Source organism: Myotis yumanensis, unplaced genomic scaffold (assembly GCF_028538775.1).
Source record: "Myotis yumanensis isolate MYYU_CA2020_CCGP unplaced genomic scaffold, mMyoYum1.0.hap1 SCAF_15, whole genome shotgun sequence".
NCBI lineage: Eukaryota > Metazoa > Chordata > Mammalia > Chiroptera > Vespertilionidae > Myotis > Myotis yumanensis.
In genome coordinates this window covers 42,666,672-42,689,439 of record NW_027223766.1, presented here as the reverse complement: position 1 = coordinate 42,689,439, position 22,768 = coordinate 42,666,672, and the positions used below count along the sequence as shown (strand labels likewise).

At 36.2% G+C, this 22,768-nt stretch overlaps 1 protein-coding gene across 3 annotated transcripts in view; it reads left to right on the top strand.

Moving 5' to 3' along the window:
• VPS13B (vacuolar protein sorting 13 homolog B) overlaps positions 1 to 22,768 on the top strand; it is a 607,742-nt gene that overhangs the window by 363,038 nt on the left and 221,936 nt on the right. For all 3 annotated transcript variants that reach the window (XM_070391987.1, XM_070391986.1, XM_070391988.1), the window contains exon 33: positions 943 to 1,086. In XM_070391987.1, coding sequence (XP_070248088.1) covers positions 943 to 1,086 — 144 coding nt within the window. The remainder of the gene's footprint in view (positions 1 to 942; positions 1,087 to 22,768) is intronic.

Sequence of the window (22,768 nt, the reverse complement as noted above, 5' to 3'; positions counted from 1 at the left end):
TTATGACTTTATTGAAACCTGCTCTAAGCTGTTTAGTTTGTATTTGGACCAGTCATAAGTCTCCTTAAATCCATTCCCTCGGATGATACTAATGGAGAAGGTTTGTGGATGTTTCCAAGCTTTTGAACATTGTCCACATGCACTTCATGACCAGAGGCAGGACTTCTGCTTATTAAGTGAAGCTTCTGGGTTGTTTTTCATTTCTGTTTTCCTTCTCTGAATGGTTTTCCAGCAAAGAATGTTCAAGTGACTCAGTTATGCAGAGCAGCACCAGTCAAGTAGTGGACATCTACCTAACACTGCCAAGATTTTAGCAGTTTGAAGTTAAATTAATTAGTCTAGCTGTTTTTGGCTTCAGCACTCTGTTTTGTTATAAATCATTTGGAATGTATCCTTTGGAGAGTTCTCAGACCATACCACTTGTGATTGTAATTGCCTGCCTACAATTGCCTGTTTACATCTGTCTGCTCAGCCAGATTGTAACCTCCTCAAGAGCAGGTTGCCCCTCAAGGTCAACCTTATTCTTTGTGATATTCCTACCACTCCAGTATACTGCATGGTAATTAGGAGGTGCTGAGTAAATATTTGTTGGTTTGAATGAATGAATAAGACTATGCTAACGTCCTCCATCATCACTTATTGAAACAATGAGATATGAAAATGCCAAATGTATATGAAATAGTGAAAAATTCTTACTGTTTGTTGCGCTATAACTAGCACACAGCCTGACGCATAGCAGGCCCTTAAAAATGTTTATTAAATTAATCCATTAAACTGTGTCGAGTGGCTGGGCTCACCATTTCTGCTATTCTCATTAACAAATGAACTTGGGTCCCATGAGAATTCATCAATGTAGTAAAGGTCAAATAAGTAAGAATGATGAATTATCATCTAATGGCTATCATGTTTCTTTATCTGTATTCAACCTTTTTTTTCCTTCAGGAGATTTTAGTGTGTGGCCATTCCTTGGAAGTGAATATAACCACAAACCTGGATTTCTTCCTGAGTGTGGCTCAAGTTCAACTCTTACATCAGTTAATAGTAGCAAATATGACTGGACTGGAACCATCAAGCAAGGCCACAGAGGTAACTATTACCTGATTTTGATTAGGCCTACTGCATTTGTGCCAACTTTACATTCATAATAGGAAAACTAAATTAAATGCTTTCTGCTAATTATTCTATACTTAATTTTATTCAAAAGGTGGTCATAAATCATTTTGGATTGGTATTCTTTACGTTTGAAATTTGTTTGGTCTCCTTTCCTATAATTTATCATGCATCTTTGCAAAATTGCTGCGGCCTCGCTTCAGAAAGCCTCTGTTAAAAACATGATTTTATTACCCTGTTGCAGTTTTGAAAGTACAATGCAAGAAACCATGGTGTAGTTTTTTACTTACTCAGATACATTAATGGGATAAGGCCTCTTTTGGAAATGAACTGTGTAGGAGTACTATGGGAATATCTTCAATAAATAACTTCTACAGTGTTCGTTTCCCAGGCTCAGTGAAGAACGGACACAATCATAAAAGTTGAATGTCTGCCTAGAATGTTAATTCTGATCTGGTGTTCATTGGAAGCCTGCATTGTAACCACAAAGCATGTCCCATGAAACAAAGAAAGCTGCTTGTTAGATGCTTCTCAAGATAGGCTTTCTTTGCTTTTGTTTCCATACTCCTATGATCATATCTGTGCTTAGAGTAAATCGTCTATAAAAACTCAAGTGAAGAAACTGTTTATCTATGAAACAGTCATTCTTTTTGTCGGGAGTTATGCACAAGGCTCTAAATTCTATTTATTCAGGAGGGAGTGAAGGAAAAGGTATTCCCTGAGAGCCACTTGATGCTAGGCAGCGTGCCAGGTGTTTCCATGTGTGTGGACTCGTGTGTCTCCAAGCATGTTACCCCAGCCACCCTCTGAGGGAGAGGGGGCGCTATCATCACTTTACAGATCAGCATCTTGGGGCTCAGAGATGGTGCATAGCCTACTGATGTCACACATACGGCAGTGAGTGGTGGATCCGAGATTTTATTTAGGTCTTTTAAGTCTTTGCTCTTTCCTTTCTGCCGCAGTTCTTGTACCATAATTGTTACATTCGTTTCTCAATCTTCTTTACTAAAATTTTTTTTTAATGATAAAGCTTTTAACTTTCATAGATGGATATTCTCCAACTAGATCATTTTTACCACCTGTGAATTCTGTTTGCTTATTATCTCTTTAAACAAGTCTTTTTAAATAAGAATATAATAATATGACATGAAAACAAGTAGAGCAGAAAATATTTCCCCCTGGCATTTTTGATGAAGTGCTTGAAGCAAGCTGGCTAGGAAATAGTATTTTACATTCTGTTAATTTCTGATGTGTTTAAGGAATTTACACAACTTAGCAAATTGATTCTTAACTATTTACCTATCTACTTCTAATGCCTATTAGTAGTATCTAATTTCAGTATAAAGGGACACTCAGAGTTAGATTAGTTAACAACCCTTAGCTGAATGTTGAGTGGTCACTCATAGTTCCATAAATGAACGAGGTGTTGTTTTTGCTGTTTTAAAAATGTGTCTATGGTCCTTTGTTCCTTCTAGGAGATAATGTTAAAAGTTCAGACAATACACTGAAATACAATGCAGACAATATACTGAAAAGCAGTTAAGATAGTAAATTCTATTTTATATGTATTTTACCACAATTTAAAAGAGAAAAACTATAGGCTCTAATGAGGAGAACAATTGGTCCTGTCCCCAGCCTCAGTGGGATGTGTCTGTGAAAATTTTAATATTAAAAAAGACCTTCAGCCCGGCCCATGTGGCCCAGTGGTCAAGCATCAACCTGTGAACCAGGAGGACACGATTGGATTCCTGGTCAGGTCACATGCCCTAGTTGCTGGAGTGACCACCAGTAGGGGGTGTGCAAGAGACAGCTGATCTGTGATTCTCTCCCATCCTTGTTTTCTCTCTCTCTCTTCCTCTCCCTCTCCCTTTCTCTTCCTCTCTTTGAAATCATTTTTTTTAAAAGAAGACCTTCAGTGAAATAGAAGAATATTTTTCTATTCATAAATCATTTAGCACAACCCACCTCCGATAGTTAAAGAACATAAAGATGTTTTTGCTACATAGAATACAATATATTTTGAAAGACCTGGTGACCTTTAAAACAACCACACTACTCTAATTTTTAAGAATTCTTTTTGAGCCCTGGCTGGCTCGCTTAGTGGGTTGGAGCATCATCCTATGCACCAAAAAGTCATGGGTTTAATTTCCGGTCAGGGCACATACCCAGGTTGCAGGTTTCATCCTCCATGGGTGTGCATGCAGGAGGCGGCCAAACGATATTTTTCTCTCACATTGATGTTTCTCTCTCTCTCCTCCCTCTTTTTTCCTCTCTCTCTAAAGTCAATGAGAACATATCCTCAAAGTGAGGATTTAAAGAAATCTTTTTGAGAATTAAAGAAATAGGAAAATCAGTATGGCTGTGTTCCTGGGGAAGTGGAGGAAGGAGTACATGTTTGTTAAAAATGTGTACCATGATGTTGTGAACATCTATTATTTCATAAAAATGATGGATTAATTATGGAAATCCCATTGATCAGGACTGTAGAAAGAACCCCATGAATTACAGGCAAGTACATGTCACATCTGTTCTAAGCTCACCAACTGATGGAAGGTGTTAATATTTTTAGACAATCTTTGACAAGCTTTTATTTGAAAGATTAATTTTAAAATGTATTCAAGAATGTGGCAGAGGGATTTTTGTTAGTAGAGTAAACATTCCAAACTTTAAACAAAGGGGAAGAAAGATGGACAAATTTTTGGAAATAGAAGTAAAAACAATGGAACAATCTGAGGATTATTGCTAGGAGCAAACTTATGATGAAACTTCCATGTACGTAGCTAAAAGAGGAAGTACTTTAGGTAATAAATGACCAGCTGAAGGTTTAGGCAAATTGCCCCCAACATTGATCAAAATTTTTTCAATACTTTTGCTCTGAAAAATGTACTTTATATGGTGATTGATACACTTGACTTTCTTCCTTTTCCTTGTTGAAATAATGACAAGGGAAGTGACCAGGCACTTGTTACCATGTGATTACAAACATGAGGATAAAAGCCATACACTAAAAGTAGCAAAATGAGCAGATAAAGTGATCCTGAGATGTGAGTGACATCATGGAGCCTCTGCAACCAGCCCTGGACTTTAGCTTATGAGAAGGAAATAAGTAAATGGTTAAGCTACTAATATTTGGCTTTCTGTTACTTGAGGCCAAACTCAGTCCTCACTGATACAGATTCTTTTACAGAATTTAAGTTAGAAATGTTAAAACCCTGGGAAAGTGCTGAGCACACCATAGAATTTGACGCTGAGTTAAATGCTTGCACTATGAATTAATAGATTGATTGCTTAATTTATAGGTATTCCTATTATTGTTCATTAAAATAGAAAAGATAAGATGTATATGACATACACTTCAAAATAAATGGAAGAAATTGATGCTTTACTGTATCTTTCGTGGAGACAGGTGGGGTACATAAATGCTAGGCTGAAATGTTTAGGGACACAGGAATCCAGAGGAGTTGATGTTGACTGAACTAGAGAAGAATTTCAGCAGGTTGTTCGCTTCAAAGCTCAGATCCATTTTAGGCTGACCTCTCAGGTGAACTCACACATTGATAGTAGGTATATCTTGAGACATAAATAACATAGTTACATTTTCCTCTATTCTCATATAATACAATATAGTAGATTTAGTATAGTATCAGATTAAGCATTTCAGTTAGGATTTGAAATAACTGTAGCATATAATATCACACATTGTTTCCTATAATTTCTTTTAAAAAATACAGTCTTAAAACTGACTAAAGAGAGGGTGAGAGGACTAAGATTGCCCTGAGTTATGTTTATTTGGCTGTAGTAATTACTCTCTTATTCCTGAATCGCAAGTAATCATCTTATTAAGCCTACTTACAGAGGTAGTGTATGTAAGGAGTAACACATGCTCATTTTCAAATCAATGTTTTAGAGTAAATAAAACTTTTGTAGCAAAATAGAAACCATATTTTAGGGGCAGTGAATGGAACCACATCATTGAGGATCTGAAGGTGGGGTTCTTTGATCCATACGCTACATATCCTGAAGAAGAAAGAACAATTTATAACACTAATTGAGCATTTCTTCCTTTGCTTTTTCTCCTTCCTCCTCTCCCTCCTCCTCCTCCTCCTCCTCCATGTAACCACTTGGTTTTAGGCATTTCCTTAGCTTTCCTTTCCTTTCCTTTCGGTCTCTGGTAATGACTCACTTGGTATCCTGCCTCAAGCATGCTTGATACCTCTTTTTATACTCTCTTTTTGATAGCTAAAAATTATGTTTTTAAGCAAAATTTTATTTACAAGAAGTTTATTTTAGCCATCATAAAATCCACAGTACTTAGTCAATGTTTCTTAAAATTTCTGAAGTAATGGATATTTCCACCAAAGTAAGGTTTATTTCCCCAGACTTTCTGCTATTATTTATTGTATTTGGCTTCTCTACAATCATCTAAAGAATTACGAACTCCATGAAGCACTCACTGTGTCCTGCTGTCAATGAAGCATGGTAAAGTTACATTTTTAAAAAATGTAAGCAGGTCAGAGCAGGTACATCTTCATTTCCAGTCAGCGCCTGTCCTTTCGGGACTACTGTCTCCTCTCATCTCTTCTCCCCAAGTCTCCTTCATCTGTTCTTCTATGTTTATTTTTTTTTATTGCAATTGCTTTATTAACTCAAAAGAATGTCACAGTGGCTCAGTGCACTTAGGTATAATCTTGTAAGTGTTCAATTTGCCAGCCTTATTTATACATTTTTGTAGGTCTACTTATGACACTCAAGCACACTTTGGCACAGAGTTCTTTATTGTCATCAATTTCTTGTCATGCTTCTCTTTTGCAGTGACTCATATCCACAGTATGTGGTTTTTGTAAAACAAACAAACAAAAAAAAACTTTATCTTTGACATCACCCCAAAGAAATCCATTGGGGTGAGGTAGTAGTGATCGTGGTGGCCATCCAATGGCCCTGGTCGACCTATTCACCTGTTGGGTAATCTTTCATTAAGAAACTAGCACACTTTTATGGCGTAGTGTAGGGGAGCTCCATCTTGTAGAGAGAAGAAGTCATCATTATCATGCCGTCTCTGTAATTGTGGTGAAACAGTGCCCCTCAGCATGTTAAGACACGGGTCATGTGTAACAGTTTGTATGGAAAAAATAGGTCCAGGTACTCCTTTACAAGAAAGACCCACCCAAACTGTAATCCCAGCTGCTTCAGCTGTCCTGTTGTTACATGTTACATAGACACGGTTGTGCAATTTACAGCAGCTGGAAGTTTAAAATGACCTTTGTTTGATCACATAATTTTATCAACGATGCCATTGCCTTGTCTTTCTTTATTCAGTACCACTTTGCAGAATTACAAGCTGTGATCTGGGTCATCCTCTAAATACCAATCCATGAAGCAATCTTGGCCAATACATTTTCAAACCTGAATGTTGCATAACATAACTCAAAGATCTATGGAAAATGCCTAACTCAATAGAAGTTCTTTGTTTTGCTTTGTGGCGAGTGGGGGGGGGGGGGGGCGCGACGGGACTCTTCCTAAATACATGGCTCACTAACATTTCATTTTCCTGGGTGGTAATATTGACCACTTTATGGACTATTATAGATGGACCCATTTTTGTCATATTTATTGCATATTCTGAAAATTGTTGGTCTATTTAGTGAAGGTGTATAAAATTCTTCAGGCTATTTCTGTCGAACCTTTTTGGCATTCTCTGTCTTCCAGTAATGTTTGAGCATCCACTTTCATTGGTCATTGGTTAAATTACCAGCCATCATTACCTTCTGGTCTTCATCTTTCAGAAGGAACTGAGCAAGGGAAATCAAAGTATCCTAGCGCCAGTAGAAATAGTGAATCCAGCAGAGAATCAAGGAAGGAATAAAGTACGGGAGCTGGAATACTGAGCAAAGGTCCAGGTCTGCAACTCATACTGAATCACCCTTATACTGTTCTATGTTTATAGTTCATCCTGTTCATGCTAAGTTGTAAGTCTTCTCTCTGACCTTAAACTCTCTCTTCAGTAACTGCTCCATGCTCACATATTTTTCTTAAATTTCCAATGCTGTCTTTTAATACCATATTCCTTTTGACCTACAAAAATTGTATGTAAGGAGGAAAGGTCTAGGAAATTAAGTTATAATGAATTCCTTATTATCTTTTCAAATAAAAATATAGTAAATGATCTGGCTGTCCAAAATAACCGAGGGTCCAGGGTTTGCTTGCCTTTCTGTCTGATAAGCAAACCTCTGGGCTTTCAGTGCTACTGCATAAATGAATCGACTTTTAAAAAATATTGATGTCAGAACTATGGGAATGTATATAATTCTCATCTAAGATCTCACAGATTTTTAAAATGCTTATTTCTAGAACTTTGGCTCTTCATCAAAGGTTTTCTGTAGCAAATGACTAAAAATCCGCTCACAGAGCATAGACACATATAAAATCAACACCAAAAGCCTAAACCAAGTAGTCTTCCTTCTACCTGTTTAAGATCCCTGGTACTCAGCAAATATGCCCTAGATGCTTTCCACCTTTCTTTCTAAAAATTGGCCCATTCAGTAATGCACCTTTGGAAGACACAGAAGTCTGCTGGCAATAGTGATTTCCCATCCTGTCACAGTGTCTGTTACTGAGGGAACTACCCGGGATCTGTAACTCTAGTAACACTTACTGGGTGCTCCCTATGTGCCAGATGGTCTAAGTGTTTTATGGAACTAAACTTCTTAGTCCTCATAATAACCCTTTGAGTTGGGGGCTTTTTTCCTCATATTTCACAGATATGGAAACAGATTTCCCCAAAGTCCCATAACTTACCCAAGGTTCCATAGCTAGTAAGTATCCAAATGAGGCCCCACTCCCCACTGATAACATATTGGTTAAAAGAGCTCTTGGCGGTAGTTCTGTGATTTCACTGGTATGGATGTGGTTGTTTATAGGCAAAATTAAACAATAATAATATAATTAATAGTCATGTAAATATAATTGTTCTCATGTAAAGTTTACCTTTTATTGTGTTGCAGTGGTAAGCCATTGAAGTATCTAAAACGGGTGGGGAACGTCTCGCCTGTGGACGGTATAAGGCCCAGGAAATCATTTGGTCTGGCCCTGCCAAGGCATTAGGAATGAGTTAATTAAATGTTTGAACAAATATAGCAGGCTAATTTTTAAGTTGATAATTTTGAATGGCCCGCGAATGATGTTATAAATATCCAAATGGCCCTTTGCAGAAAAAAGGTTCCCCACCCCTGATCTAAAACAAGAACGTGATATGATCAGATTCACATTTGGAATAGGGGCAGGCCATTAGGTAGAAAGAACCCTGGAAGCTCTAGCAGTAAGATCCAGAAAATGAGAGTCTGAACTGAAGCATTGTTTTAGGGAAGAAGAGGAAGAAAACCAATAATAAGCTGACTCTGCATTGGCTGAGAGGATGTATATAAGGAAAGCCATAGGAATATAGATTCTACGTAATTCATTATTATTCTTTCTGAATAGTATATAATAAATGAACTGGTTCACAGCTGCATGAGTTGAAGGAAAGATAGTGCTCCAGATCATTATTTCCCTGGCTGTTCTAAGTGAGTGGCAAAGGGCCAGGACTCTCCTGCCACAGTATGTTTGGTTATAGGCTTCAGCTATTACTGCATCCGAAGGCCACAGAATGGGTCTTTCTTGCACCTTGCACCTTCTTGAACTCTTGAGCAGCTCAGTATTTCATTGATGTCCCCAAATAAAAAATGTTGTCTTTTTTTTTTTTTTTTTGTCGTCTTTTTACGGGTTCAAGAGAGGGATATTATTTATTTTTTTATTAATTTTATCTTTAAATATAGAAAAGACAAAGATATTTAAATGTCACTGGGAAGGATTCATTTGTAAGAAAGGCTGAAGTATACATGATGAGAAGGATAAATCAGGTGTGTAACTTTCCTAAACTAGTGAGAAAATAATATCCATGAATAAAAGTAGAGGGCTTGACATTAGGATAAATGATACCTTTTCTAATGTATTAGAAGGGGAAAATGAGAGGATGGTCACAGATCTAAGTAATGCAAGAGTTTAGTAATAGGGAGTTGAAAGGGGTATCTATTTGATGAGTTCTTATTCCATGAAATAGGTGTCAGAACAACTATTAAGGAGTGTTACAAGGCTTAAAATTTTGAGATGAGGAAGCTGCTTATTCTACTTAAATTTTAATTTTTTACCTAGTAAATATAGTTTGGGATGTATAAAGATGCACACAGATAATCCTATATAATAAAAGCCTAATATGCAAATGGACCGAACGGCTGAACGACCGGTTGCTATGACGTGCACTGATCACCAGCAGGCAGATGCTCAATGCAGGAGCTGCCCACAGGCCCCAGGTCAGCCAAGGCAGGTGCCAGCGGGGGCCTCCCGATCACCCCGCCAGTCACCCCACAGGTAGGCCCTAATCGCCGGCCAGGCCTAGGGACCCTACCCATGCACGAATTTCGTGCATCGGGCCTCTAGTGGTAAAATATAAAGATTTCCAAAAATTAAGACCAGAGGAACAAAAACACATAAATTTTGGCTATGAGCCCTGAACCTCAGATCTGGCTCTTAACTTCCTGGCTGCCAAAAGGAAAATATAGATACTAATAAGTTGCTTGAAGGTTTTACTGATTTTTAGAATATGTAGATATTTTTAAATAATTTTTTTATTTTAGATTTACAGAAAAGCTACCAAAATAGTATAGAAAATTCTCATATGTCCTGCACTCCATTTTCCCAATAATTAACATCCTACATTAAATGTATGGCACATTTGTCATAACTAATAAACCAATATTACTACATAATATTAACTAAAGTCTATATTTAGATTTCCTTACTTTTTACAAAAAAAAAGTTACTAATGTACTTTGTGCTCCAGGATCCCATTGAGGATACACTCCATTACATTGAGTTATGTTTGCATGGGCTGCTCTAGACTATGACAGTTCCTCATACTTCTTTTTGCTGACTGTAACAATTTCGAGGAGTACTGGTCAGGTATTTGTTAGAATGTTCTTTATTTTGGATTTGTTTAATGTTGAGTGGGGAATATCTATATAAGTCATTTGGAATTCTCCTGTACAGGATATTTGCCTAGTCTTCATTTAAGATATACTGTATATTATAAATAGAATGGATGTGCCTTTAACACTCAAAAATTATGAAAATTAATTACTAGTATGGATTACAACTGTAGTTAATCCCTTCTAAGCCAGGCATTTCTATAATCCCTTGGAGATTTAGTATCTTCCTATGCCATGTGAGAGATTTGGACCATGCTAGTTGGCCTTCACCTCACTTTCTAGTCTTGCACTGGGGTTTTTGATGACCTGAGAGAAAGCCCAAGACTGACCTCCAGTGGCAATCCGTGCTGCTGTCCAAGAAATAAATGCCTATTTGTTGACTTGAGATAAGCTGGAACCAGACAGTTAAGAAAAAGTAACACTCACTGCAAGGCAGTTTCTAGTTTATTTATTATTTAATTGTAGTTAGTAAGTCTCAACCTAGAGATGTTTCTTTTAAGAAGTTACCCAAAAATATATTTTTTTCTGTTCTTCTGAAATTTGAGCCACTTGAAAAGAAAAACTGTCTTCATCATTGTATATAGATAAGTGTAATTCTGTATATAACCATTTCATGAATGTCTCTTCTGCTTAAGTAATTTCTTCTTAATAATTCAGTAGAATTTTTTGAAGTCATTTTAGTTTTTCTAAAATATTTTCTGAAGTTAACTTCCCCTTTTTTGTTTTTCCCCCAAGACTTTCTCTCCTCATAGAACCATATTCACATAAATTCTAAGAGACCTTTGCCCCATTAATCTCAGAAGATGTTTGTGAACCTTTGAAATTTGTGTGTATACCTATAGGGAAAAATTTCTCTAATAATATTTTTAGCATTTTCCAGGGGATGGATCTAAGTTTTCTAGGATCTAAAATTGGTCCTTTTTTAAAAGAATGCAAATTACAAATAAAAAGTTTGGTTCAAGGCCTTGAAAAAAAATGTACTATGCAAGCAAGAGGCTTTGAAGCTGAAATTTCTTACTAACAGAAAGTCTCCTTCAACCAGACTTGGATTGAAACTGACATTACCACTATATTAGTTTTCTATTGCTGCTCTAACCCATTACCACAAATTTAATAGCTTAGAACAAACATAAGTTTATTATCTTTAATTTCTTTAGGTCAGAAATTTGATACAGGTATCTCACGTGACTAAAATCAGGGTGTGAGCAGGGCTCCATGTGTTTCTGGAGGTCTTAGGGAAGAATCCATTTACTTGCTTTTTCTGGCTTCTGGAAGCCTCTTCCATCCCATGGCTCATGGTCTACTCCCCCCATCTTCAATGCCAACAGTAGTGGGTCAAGTCCTTATTGCATCACATCCCTATGACCTTTCTTCTGTCATTATATCTATCTCTAACCATAGCAAGAAAGTTTTCAGCTTTTAAGAACGCATATGATATGCCTCAGCAGGGTTTGGTGCCTATAAAAAAAAAAAATGAAACTAGACCACCTTCTTATACCATACACAAAAATAAACTCAAAATGGATTGAAGACTTAAGTGTTAGATTCAAAACCATAAAAATCCTAGAAGAAAACATAGGCAATAAAATCTTGAGCATTTCTCATAACAATATTGTTTCTGATATATCACCTCAGTCAAGGAAAATAAAAGATAAAATAAGCAAATGGGACTATATCAAACAGCAAAGGAAACCATCAATAATATGAAGAGACTACCCACTGAATGGGAGAACATACTAATGATACATCTGATAAGAGTTTAATGTAAAAAATTTATAAGGAACTTATAAAACTCAACAACAAAACAAAAAAAATAAACAATCCAATTAAGAAGTGGGCAAAGGACCTGAATAGAAACTTCTCTGAAGCAGACACACAGACGGTCAAAAGACATATGAAAGGATGCTCAACATCACTAATCATCAGAGACATGGAAATTAAAACTACAATAAGATATCACCTCACACCTATCAGAATGGTTATCATCAATAAATCCACAAATAGGTGTCAAGGATGTGGAGAAAAGGGAACCATTGTGGGAAACAGTATAGAGTTACCTCAAAAAATTAAAAATGGAACTGCCTAATAACCCAGCAATTCCACTTTTGAAAATATATCCAAAGAAACCCAAAACACCAATCAGAAAGATGATATGCACCCCTAGGTTCACTGCAGCATTAATTATAACAGCCAAGATCTGGAAGCAGCCCAAATGCCCATCAATAGATGAGTGGATAAAAAAGCTGTGCAAATTTACTCAATGAAATACTACTCAGCTGTGAAAAAGAAGGGAATCTTATCTTTTGCAACAGCATGGATGACCTAGAGCAGTGATGGCGAACGTATGACACGCGTGTCAGAGGTGACACGTGAACTCATTTTTTTGGTTGATTTTCTTTTGTTAAATGGCATTTAAATATTTAAAATAAATGTCAAAAATATAAGTCTTTGTTTTACTATGGTTGCAAATATCAAAAAATTTCTATATGTCACATGGCACCAGAGTTAGGTTAGGGTTTTTCAAAATGCTGACACACTGAGCTCAAAAGGTTCGCCATCACTGACCTAGAGAGTATTATGCTAAGTGAAATAAGCCAGTCAGAGAAAGCCAAAGCGCCATATGATTTCACTTACATGTGGAATCTAATGAACAAAATGAACTAATAAGCAAAATGGAGACAGACTCAGACAGAGGGTGTGATATAGGTGAAGGGATTAAGCAAAGAGGAAAAAAGAAAGACTCATAGGCACAGACAACATTATAGTGATTGCCAAAAGGAAAGGGGTGTGGGTGGAGGCAGAATAGGGTAATGGTAAGGTAAATGGTGATGGAGGGAATCTTGACTTGGGGTGGTAAGTATACAGTACAACATACAGGTGATATAGATTGTATACCTGAAACCTGTATAATTTTATTAATGTCGCCCCAATAAATTCAACAATAAAAAACAAAGATCTCATGTGATGGGCCTAGCCGTGATGCTGGGAAGACTAGATGCTGCTGTCACTGTTAGTGATACTGGGGCCAGCTCTGTGGGACCAGGCCCTTAAAGATAACCACATGGCTGAAAATGGTGATGAAAAAATGGCTCCTCTGGAGGCCAAAATCTGTCATCAAATTGAGTATTATTTTGGTGACTTCAATTTGCCATGGACAAGTTTATAAAGGAACAAATCAAACTCTATGAAGGCTGGGTATCTTTGGAAATAATTATAAAATTCAATAGGTCAAACCGTCTAACAACAGATTTTAACGTAATAGTAGAAGCATTGAACAAATCAAAGGCAGAGCTAATGGGAATAAGTGTGAAGATAAAACCAAAATCAGAAGATCTCCAAATAAACCCCTCCCTGAAGTGACTGATAAGTATAAAAATGATGTAAAACCAGATCTGTTTATATTAAAGGCTTCCCTACTGATGCAACCCTAGAAGACATAAATGGTTAGAAGAAAAAGGTCAAGTACTAAAGATTCAGAAGAGGGGACCATTGCAGAAAGCATTCAAGGGATCAGTATTTGCTAGGTTCGATAGCACTGAATCTCCTAAAAAATGTGAGGAGAGCCCTGGACAAAAGTAGGAAGACACAGATCTGCTGATACTTTTCAAGGAAGTTTACTTTGAAAAAGAAAAAAAAGGGGAAAAAAAACAAAATAAAGTTCAAACTAAATTATGAGCTAAAGAAGAGCAAGAAGAAAAAACAAAAGTTAGCAGAATATGCTGAAATGAAAAGTCTGAAGAAAAGACTGGCTGATTGCTGAAATTTTCAGGGAACCTAGATTATCAGACCTGTAGAGAAGATTTGCACATCCTTTTCTCACACCATGGTGATATCAAATGGATAGACTTTGTCAGAGGAGCAAATGAGGGGATAATCCTATTTAAAGAAAAAGCTAAGGAAGCACTGGATAAAACCAAAGATACAAACAAGGGTAACCTATAATTAAGGAACAAAGAAACAACAGGAGAGTACTAGATGAAGATGTGGAAAAGGAAGCATTGAAAAAAATCATAGAAGATCAACAAGAATCCCTAAACAAATGGAAGTCAAAAGGTTGCAGATTTAAAGGAAAAGGAAAGGGAAATAAAGCTGCCCAGACTAGGTCTGCTAAAGGGAAAGTACAGTTTCAGGCAAGAAAACTAACTTGATAGTGGTGAGTGAACGTGATGAAAGTGGTGCATCTGGACCAATAAAAAGAGCAGAAGAAGAAACAAAGAATTTGCTTCAAAACAGTAGAAAACAAAATGATGCCAGAGACCCGTAGTTTAGTAAACAAGTTTTTTATTTTTTAAATTAGGTTTTCAGCTGCTTTTGTCTCTGAAGGCCTTTATTTTTTATTTTATTTTTTCTATATTTTATTGATTTTTTACAGAGAGGAGGGGAGAGGGATAGAGAGTTAGAAACATCAATGAGAAACATCAATCAGCTGCCTCCTGCAACATCCCCTACTGGGGATGTGCCCGCAACCGAGGTACATGCCCTTGATCAGAGTCGAACCTGGGACCCTTCAGTCTGCAGGCCGACGCTCTATCCACTAAGCCAAACCGGTTAGGGCAAGGAGGCTTTTAAAAAGAAAACTGAATTAGGTCCACTTCAGTGTAGACCTGTAAGAAAGGAATTTTTTGTTGCTATTTAGCTTGTCTTTGTTATTCAAATGAGGATTTTTAAAAAATGTTCAGTATTATTTCAGATGATTCAAATATCAAAAGAAAAGTTCTGGTATTAAATTGCCTTTGTAATATGAGAATGTATGAGTACAAACTAACAAAATATATAATATATAAAAGAGGGGGGGATCCTCATGTGATTAGATTGAGCCCCACCCACATAATGTAACATAATTTTCCTATTTGAAGATCTGCAACCTTAATCACTTCTGGAAAGTCCTTTATGCCAGGCAAGGTAACATATTCACAGGATCTGGGGATCAGAATGTGGACTTCTTCAGGGGGCCATTATTCTGCCAGACACAACGACATTGGAGTTATGTCTTCTTTAGACTTAATAATGATGACCAATGACATAGTCTTACTGACTCAGAAAGCAAGCATTAAGCTACCTACCAAAGACAACACTAGGTATCTCATCCGGAATCACAAACAATAAAACAAAAAGCCTCAGCGTATTTGTTAGTAAAAGACACAGTACAGAGAAAAGTGTTAGAGATTGCTTATTGTGTATCTTATTTCAATTTGGAGATTAGTGTTATGCTGTTATAACAATTTGTCCCTGACCTAAAATAATTGTTTTTCTGAAATTTAAATTTTTCAAAACAAAAATGATTGCTGGTATTTTCTCAATTGTTTGTAAATCTCTTTAATGTATGATTTAATGAACGACAGCTAGATTCTCATATCTGGTACAATATTCAATCTGTTCCAATATGCTACTTTAGTTGAAGTATAGGAAGAAAAATCCAGCTTCACACAGATATGTAAAGGGGTTATTTTAATAACCTTTAAGATAATTGTAGGTGTTCTTCTTTGATATATATAAAAAACTTGAGATATGTCACTTTTAAAAAATATATATTTTATTGATTTTTTACAGAAAGGAAGGGAGAGGGAGAGGGATCGAGAGTTAGAAACATCAATCAGCTGCCTCCTGCACACCTCTTTCTGGGGATGTGCCCGCAACCAAGGTACATGCCCTTGACCGGAATCGAACCTGGGACCTTCAGTCCACAGGCTGACGCTCTATCCACTGAGCCAAACCGGTCAGGGCAAGTAGTTTCTTTTTTTTAAATCTACTTACAAATTATGTTTCCCAGAAATGTTAAGATTGATGAAAAGTTATGCCATTTTGAGTAGAAACAAATATGTTTTTGTTATTTTGGAACATTCTGTTTTTTAAGCTTATTTCTCCTATTTGAACTACTTCCAGTAGTTTCATTTATCTAAAGAAATTTGGAAAGTAAATAATATCCACCCTCATTTTAAAATGAGAAAACATTGAAAATCAATTTTTATTTATTTGTCTAAGGTTGACCAATTAACTTGATGTTCATTTTAAGTTGAAACCAAGCATTCTGATTCTTAATTCCAATGCTTTAGCTTTTATAGGCTACTTTCATAGAAAGTCTAGGGGAAATACCATGAAACCCTAGTAAAAGTCCAAAGTGTAGGCTTAATTTGTCTGGGACATTAAATAATCATCTTTCAGGCTTCAAATGTGATTATATAGGCCCTGGCAAGGTAGCTCGATTGGTTAGAGCATGTCCCAACGTGCCAAGGTTACAGGTTTGGTCTCTGGTCAGGGCACATACAAGACTCAACCAATGAGTGCATGAATGGGTAGAACAGAAAATCAATGTTTCTTTCTTTCTCTCCCTCCCTCCCTTCCCCTTTCCTCTCTATCTCTAAAATAAATAAATAAATTATTAAAAAGTGATTATATAAATACTATTAGAGGTTGGGAAAATGCATGATAGTGGTCAAAGAGTACGAACTTCTAGTTAAAACATGAATGAGTTTTGGTAACCAAATGTACAACATGGTGACTGTAGTTAACTTTGTATCGTGTACTCAGAAGTTGCTAAGAGAGATTTTAAATGTTCTCAACACACACAAACTTAATAGTTAGGTGAGGTGATGGATGTGGTAACTAACCTTATTGTAATCATTTCATAATATGTGCATGTATCAAATCATCACATTGTACACAGTGGTATAGGTCTATTATATTTTCATAAAGCTGAAAAAATACTCTTAGATTAGCAATTGAATATGAATTATATTTACATTCTAACATTCTCAATCTCAGTTCCCTTAAGTAGTGTTCTATGGAAAATGAATTCATTTACTAGTAAACAGATTAAAGAAAAATTTAAAGAATAAGATATACATTTAGTTATAAAACCTCTTACTACTGCAAAAATACATAATAAGATTTTTGCAATAAGCTGAATGAATTTGTTACATAAAAATCTACAAATTGCCCTGGCGGTGTGGCTGAGTTAATTGGGTTTCGTTCTATACACCAAAAGATTGCTGGTTCTCCATCAGGGCACATGCCTGATCCCTGGTAGGGGGCATGCATGAGGCAGCCCATTGATGTTCCGCTCTCACATGGATGTTTTTCTTTCTCTCTCTTCTCTCTAAAAATCAATAAAAATACATATTTTTAAAAATCTACAAATTAACTTTCCATATAAAATGCAATAAACATAAAAAATTATGTATGGATATTTTATTAGCTGATTGCAATATGGTTGATTTTTGTCAGTGCTTGATTTGTGAGTAGTTTTGGCAAAAACTATACTATTGGGAAGAATTTTAGAGTGTATATCAATATATCTTAAAATTCTCAAGAATCAAATGTTATCGATAGTAGTGATGGTAATAATAGCAATAAAAAAGATCAGGTACTATGTGCTCTTTTATTACATGCAATAGCTTATTTAATTCTCAAATAGCTCTGTTGGCAAGATACTGTTATTACTAAGAATAAATAGACCAAAAAAGGCTTTGGGTTTCGTAGTCACTGCCACATATTTATATGTCACAGAAGTAATTTTACTGCCGAAAACGGGTTTTTCACCTTCTAAGCAGTCTTTTAAGCAGTTTTCTGCTTTAGAACAGGAATTTTGTGGCAAATGTTTTGTTTTTTATTTTCTAAATTCATTTCTTAGCAGAATCTGACTTTAGTTTCTATTATAACACTAGTAAAATGGACTGGAAAGTCTCTTAGTCTTTATATAAACCTAATGTTTTTTTTCTTTCTAGAAATAATGTACTCAGAATATGGATTTCATTAAATTTTTTCATAAAAATACAGATGGATGAAGGATAATATATGTAATGGATAATAATTTTAATTCTGCTGATTTTAGAGGGGGGAGGGAGAGAGAGAGACAGACAGACAGACATCATTTTGTTATTCCACTTATTTATACATTCATTGGTTGGATCTTGTGATTGAACCTGCAACCTTGCCATATTGGGATGATGTTCTAACCAACTGAGCTGCTCAGAAAGGGCAATGTGTAAGAATTTTAGGAGTCTGTGTCTGAGGGCTCAACATGATAAAGCTGATAATGATGATAATCCTATAGTATATACTTACTAGTTAAGCATGGTAAGCACTCTTGGAGCATTATCTCGGTTCTTTCTCTAACCTCATAAAATATTCCTAATTTCCACAAGGGGAAACTGAGGCACTGATCCCCCCCCCCGCCCCCCCCCCCCAAGATCATATAATTGGTAAGTGATGAAGCCACGATTCCAACCCAGATCATATGTCTCAAGTGCTTGCTGTCTTTGCCATTAGACCAACAATCTGTATTTCTGATCCTGGTTTTACCACTTACCATTTGTGTGCTTGGGCATGTTTCTTAACTTCTTTAGACTTAGATTTTTCTCATCTGCAAAATACAAATAAGAGTAGCTGCTCTTAGCTTTTCATAACTTTTAGGCCACAAAAATTTTGGCTGCATTTTGGGGCTTGTGAGGATAAGTCAGGGAATAAAGGGCTCAGCGCAGTTCTTGGTACACAGAGTGCTCAGTAATAATGTCTGTGGCAGTGATGCTGCTGCAATAAAGTCTCTCTTATTGAGTGCCCCAGTTCCTGCCGGTGGCCCTTACCACTGTGCAGCAATACTAGGTGGCCTCCTAACTGACTCTGCATTCTGTCTCATTTTAAGCCAGTCCATTATACACAGCAACCAGGAGTCATTACTCCCAAGTTTATTTAGGGTTGTATCACTCCTTTGTTCAAAACCGTCAATGCTTTCCCTTTGCCGACTGAATTAAATGAGAATGCAGCCATTTACAGAAGGCTTCTCTTCTATCGCCTGCTTTATCTTTTCTACACAGAAACATGTACAGTTCTCATTGGGGGTGGGGAGAGTTGTTGGGAAACATTTTAGGTTGTCAGAATTGCTGAGCACCCACAACCTGCATTTAGAGTGTTGGGACCAGGGATGTTCCAAGTCCTTCTGTGAGTGTGAAAGTCTCAGACACAAATGGTATCACCCAGATGTGGGGGGTCAACTTCTTCTACCTTCTTTTTTCCTGTTATCATTCCTTTATCCTGCTAGATTTGAATTTCTCTACTGTCCTTCTAAATCTGTGGATGTGGCCATCTTATTTAGCCATCAAGGCCAAGCTTAAATATCACTCACATCCCCACACCCCTCCAGTTTCTACTTTTAAAATGGTTACTTCTTAAATCTCTGTACTCTTTACACCTATCTATAATTATTTCTAGTGAAGATTATTATTTACTGCCCAGCAACCTTTTTTTGAAGACAGATTCAGAGTCTAGTTCATCTTTATCTCAAAATGTATAGCACCATATATTAACACCTTTCCGGTGTTTCTGAAGGGTGGAGGCCCTATTTTAAATTCTTTGGGAAAGATAAATTATTTTCACTACCTTATTTATCTCAGCATTGCTAGTGTCTTGCATAGTGCCAGGCCAATAATCAGTGATAAATTTATGTTTTCTAAATCAGTGTTTTCCTCTTATCAGAATGGAGTTTTATGAGGCAATTAGAGCATTGTTTTTTTTTATTTGTTTGCTTACTTATTTACATTCCTATTTGTCTACCTTTGTATTCAGCCATCCCGTGCTTCATTCAGCAAGGCTGAAAATATAGGCAGGAGTGGCGTCTTTACTTCATTCTGTATACCAAGCAGGAGACAGCATAAACCCTTTCATGAAACTAGGTGCTTAGTATGTTTTGTTACATGGACTAGTTAGTAGCCTGGAGCATAAGTTCAAGGTGAAAATGTTTGAAGGCCTTCATACTGTTTGGTGGTAAAGTCTCATAGATGTCAAAGCTCCGCAGGATCGGAATGATAGGTTAGGTAAATGTAATGCTAGGTAGATACAGTTTATTTTAACATGTTGGCATCCATCAAAAAAGTATATACTTGGAACAAACCATTTAATCCTAGAAAAAAACCAAGAAGATATTGGCCTTTGGCTTTGTGTATATGGAAGCCTCTTAGTACTTACTTAATTTCCACTCTTCCTCAATTAAATAAACAAGAATAAATTAAATGACAAATTCAAGGGAGTACATAGATTTACACTTAGAGATTACTGGGAGTCTGTGTAGGCTAATGTGATTTCACTAGAGAAAAATAACTCCATGAAAAATCTTTTATCTTAAATTATTATTCTTTTAAGTGTTTCAGTATGAGAAAGAAGTCTCATGGGCTAGAGAGATTTTAACCTGAGTTTATATGGAGATTTGGACTTGAGCCAGATTATTTAAAAAGAGCTCTGTCTTACGTGATTATTTAAAACAGAATTTAATGCTTTCATTATTTGAATTAAATGTAAATTTATTTTATTTTGTCTCATACTAAGCAAAAGGCAAATGCCTTTACCAAGTTACATTATCAAATTTTTGCTTGTCAAAATCAATATCGAGGTTTATTTCATATCTATTAAAATTTGCCTTTGTTTCAATGCAAACTTCAGTAATTTTTATTATATTAGTAATTATATTATTAATCTTCTAAATTAAATATTAAAAAGCATAGAATGAATAGAAAAGCTGGGTTCAAATCTTCGTACAAACCACTTAATGGCTTAGAAAGGTTGGCAACCTGTTTGATTTCTCTGAGTCTGTTTCCTTATCTGTAAATTTGGGAAATACTCCTTAATTCTTAACTTTATTGTGAGGCCTAGAAGAAATTATATGATTAAAAAAAAAATACAACTTAGGCTTGGCTCTTAGTAGATACCCCTTAAATATTGTAGTAATTAGCACTGCTGGAATTTGCTGCCATAGGTTAATTTATAAGTTTCTTAAAAAGTTTTTTTTAATAAGGAAAACTGTACACTTAAATATATTTTGACAGCTTATATTTGTTAATTTTCTGAATTTCTTTTGGATTATTCCATAAATCTAACCTAAATGAAAACTTGCATGCTGTGGTATTATGAAAATAAATCTGAACTAGGCATCAGAGGGATCTTGGCCAAGTCACTTTATCACTGTGGCCTTTAGCATCCTTCTGTATAAAATGGGAGAGTTAGGGCAAGGGAATTGCGAAAGTGAAGTGAACGCCCCTTTCAGTGCTAGAATTCAGTGATGTTTTGGGGGGGGGGGGCGGGGCAGAGAGGGTAAGGGGATATTACCATTCTGATTCATTCCAAAGGTCCAACTTCTTTTCATTATTCTATTGACCTTGTTCTTTAGTTGATACTACATACATGTATGTGTAAGTGGGTGTTTTCTAAATTTGATGATGATGATCACTAGGGATGCTCATGAAAACTGGTTGAAAATCTTTAGAGATTCGGATTCAATAGGTGTTGGTAGAAGGCCCCAGGAACAATAGTTTAATAAGTGTCTTATCAACCCAGTTTAAACTGCTATGTTCTTTTATATTTTATCGAAAAGCTATTTAGATTTTTCTACTCTTTTGGGGGGCAGGGGAAGAATCTGTTGGGACTAGTCTCTGAACATTTACTTCATTCAACAAATGTTTATTGTACGTTTACAGTGCCAGATAATAAAAGAGTATACTGGCTAGTTAGAGAATTATAAAAAAATAGCAGGATAGTGAGTAATAGATGTCTGAAAAAGAGGACGAGGAGCAGAGAATAATTAGTTCTGCCCATAGGGGTGAAGGAGATATTAGGCAAAAACTTGTAAGAAAGGTAACATATGGGGTGGACTTTGAAGGATAAATCAGTATTTCCCAGAAGAAAATGTGGGGGAAGGTTTTACAAGAAGCGGGAACAATGTGAACAAGAAATATCAGACACAGCTGGACAACTTTGAGTAATGTGGTAGATGGGGCAGTTCTGGGATGGGTAGATGGGGCAGGACAGTGGCTGGAGGAAAGCTGGTCCTAATATGATGTTAAACAAGGTTGTACTTCATTCTGAGGATAGTGTAATGGAAAGAATGGAGAGACACATAGGGATGTGTGCTTCCAAAAGTCCACACTGCCCACTTGTAAAAGGTGCATTTGAGGAATGACTACAAACAAAAGGCCCAGTGAGAAGGCAGCTATAGGCCCTATTGAGAATACTAGGTACTGTGAAGGGAACAACCACTGGAGTCAGATGGCTTGGTCTTGAATTCTGGTTCTGCCACTTACCAGCAGGTTCTTAAATTTTTTCATTATGTATTTGTCTTTAAGTTTTTTCATCTATAGACTGGGACATAACTCTACTACTATTGCCTAGAGTTATTATGAGGATGAAATAAGATGATATGTTTAAAGCACCTGAAATAGTGCCTGATTAGTTATCTATCTGACTTGGGCCTGAATTTTGAACCAATTACACCCATGGATTCTTCTCTCAGACACATAGGATGAGTGAAAAACTAGATTTTTGTTCAAATGGGTAAATTGGAATGGATGATGGGCAGGTAACCAATGTCTGCTTCAGTTTCTTTGGTTGGTTTTATTTTTCATCTTCTAGCTTTTCAGATCAGTATAGAATGTTATAGAGTATGAGTTTTGGTATAAGTCTAGCTTTCAGAGACCAACTCTGGCCTCATCCCTCTATGCCTCAGTGTCTTTGTATGAATTATGTAAGGATTAAAAATAACCTTAAGTTAAGGGACTTAACACATAAGGACTCAATAAATAAGTATGGTTGATATTAACATTTTTGCTGAGATTTTTTAAAAATTGTAAACAGTGAAATAAAAGTGCCTTTTTCCT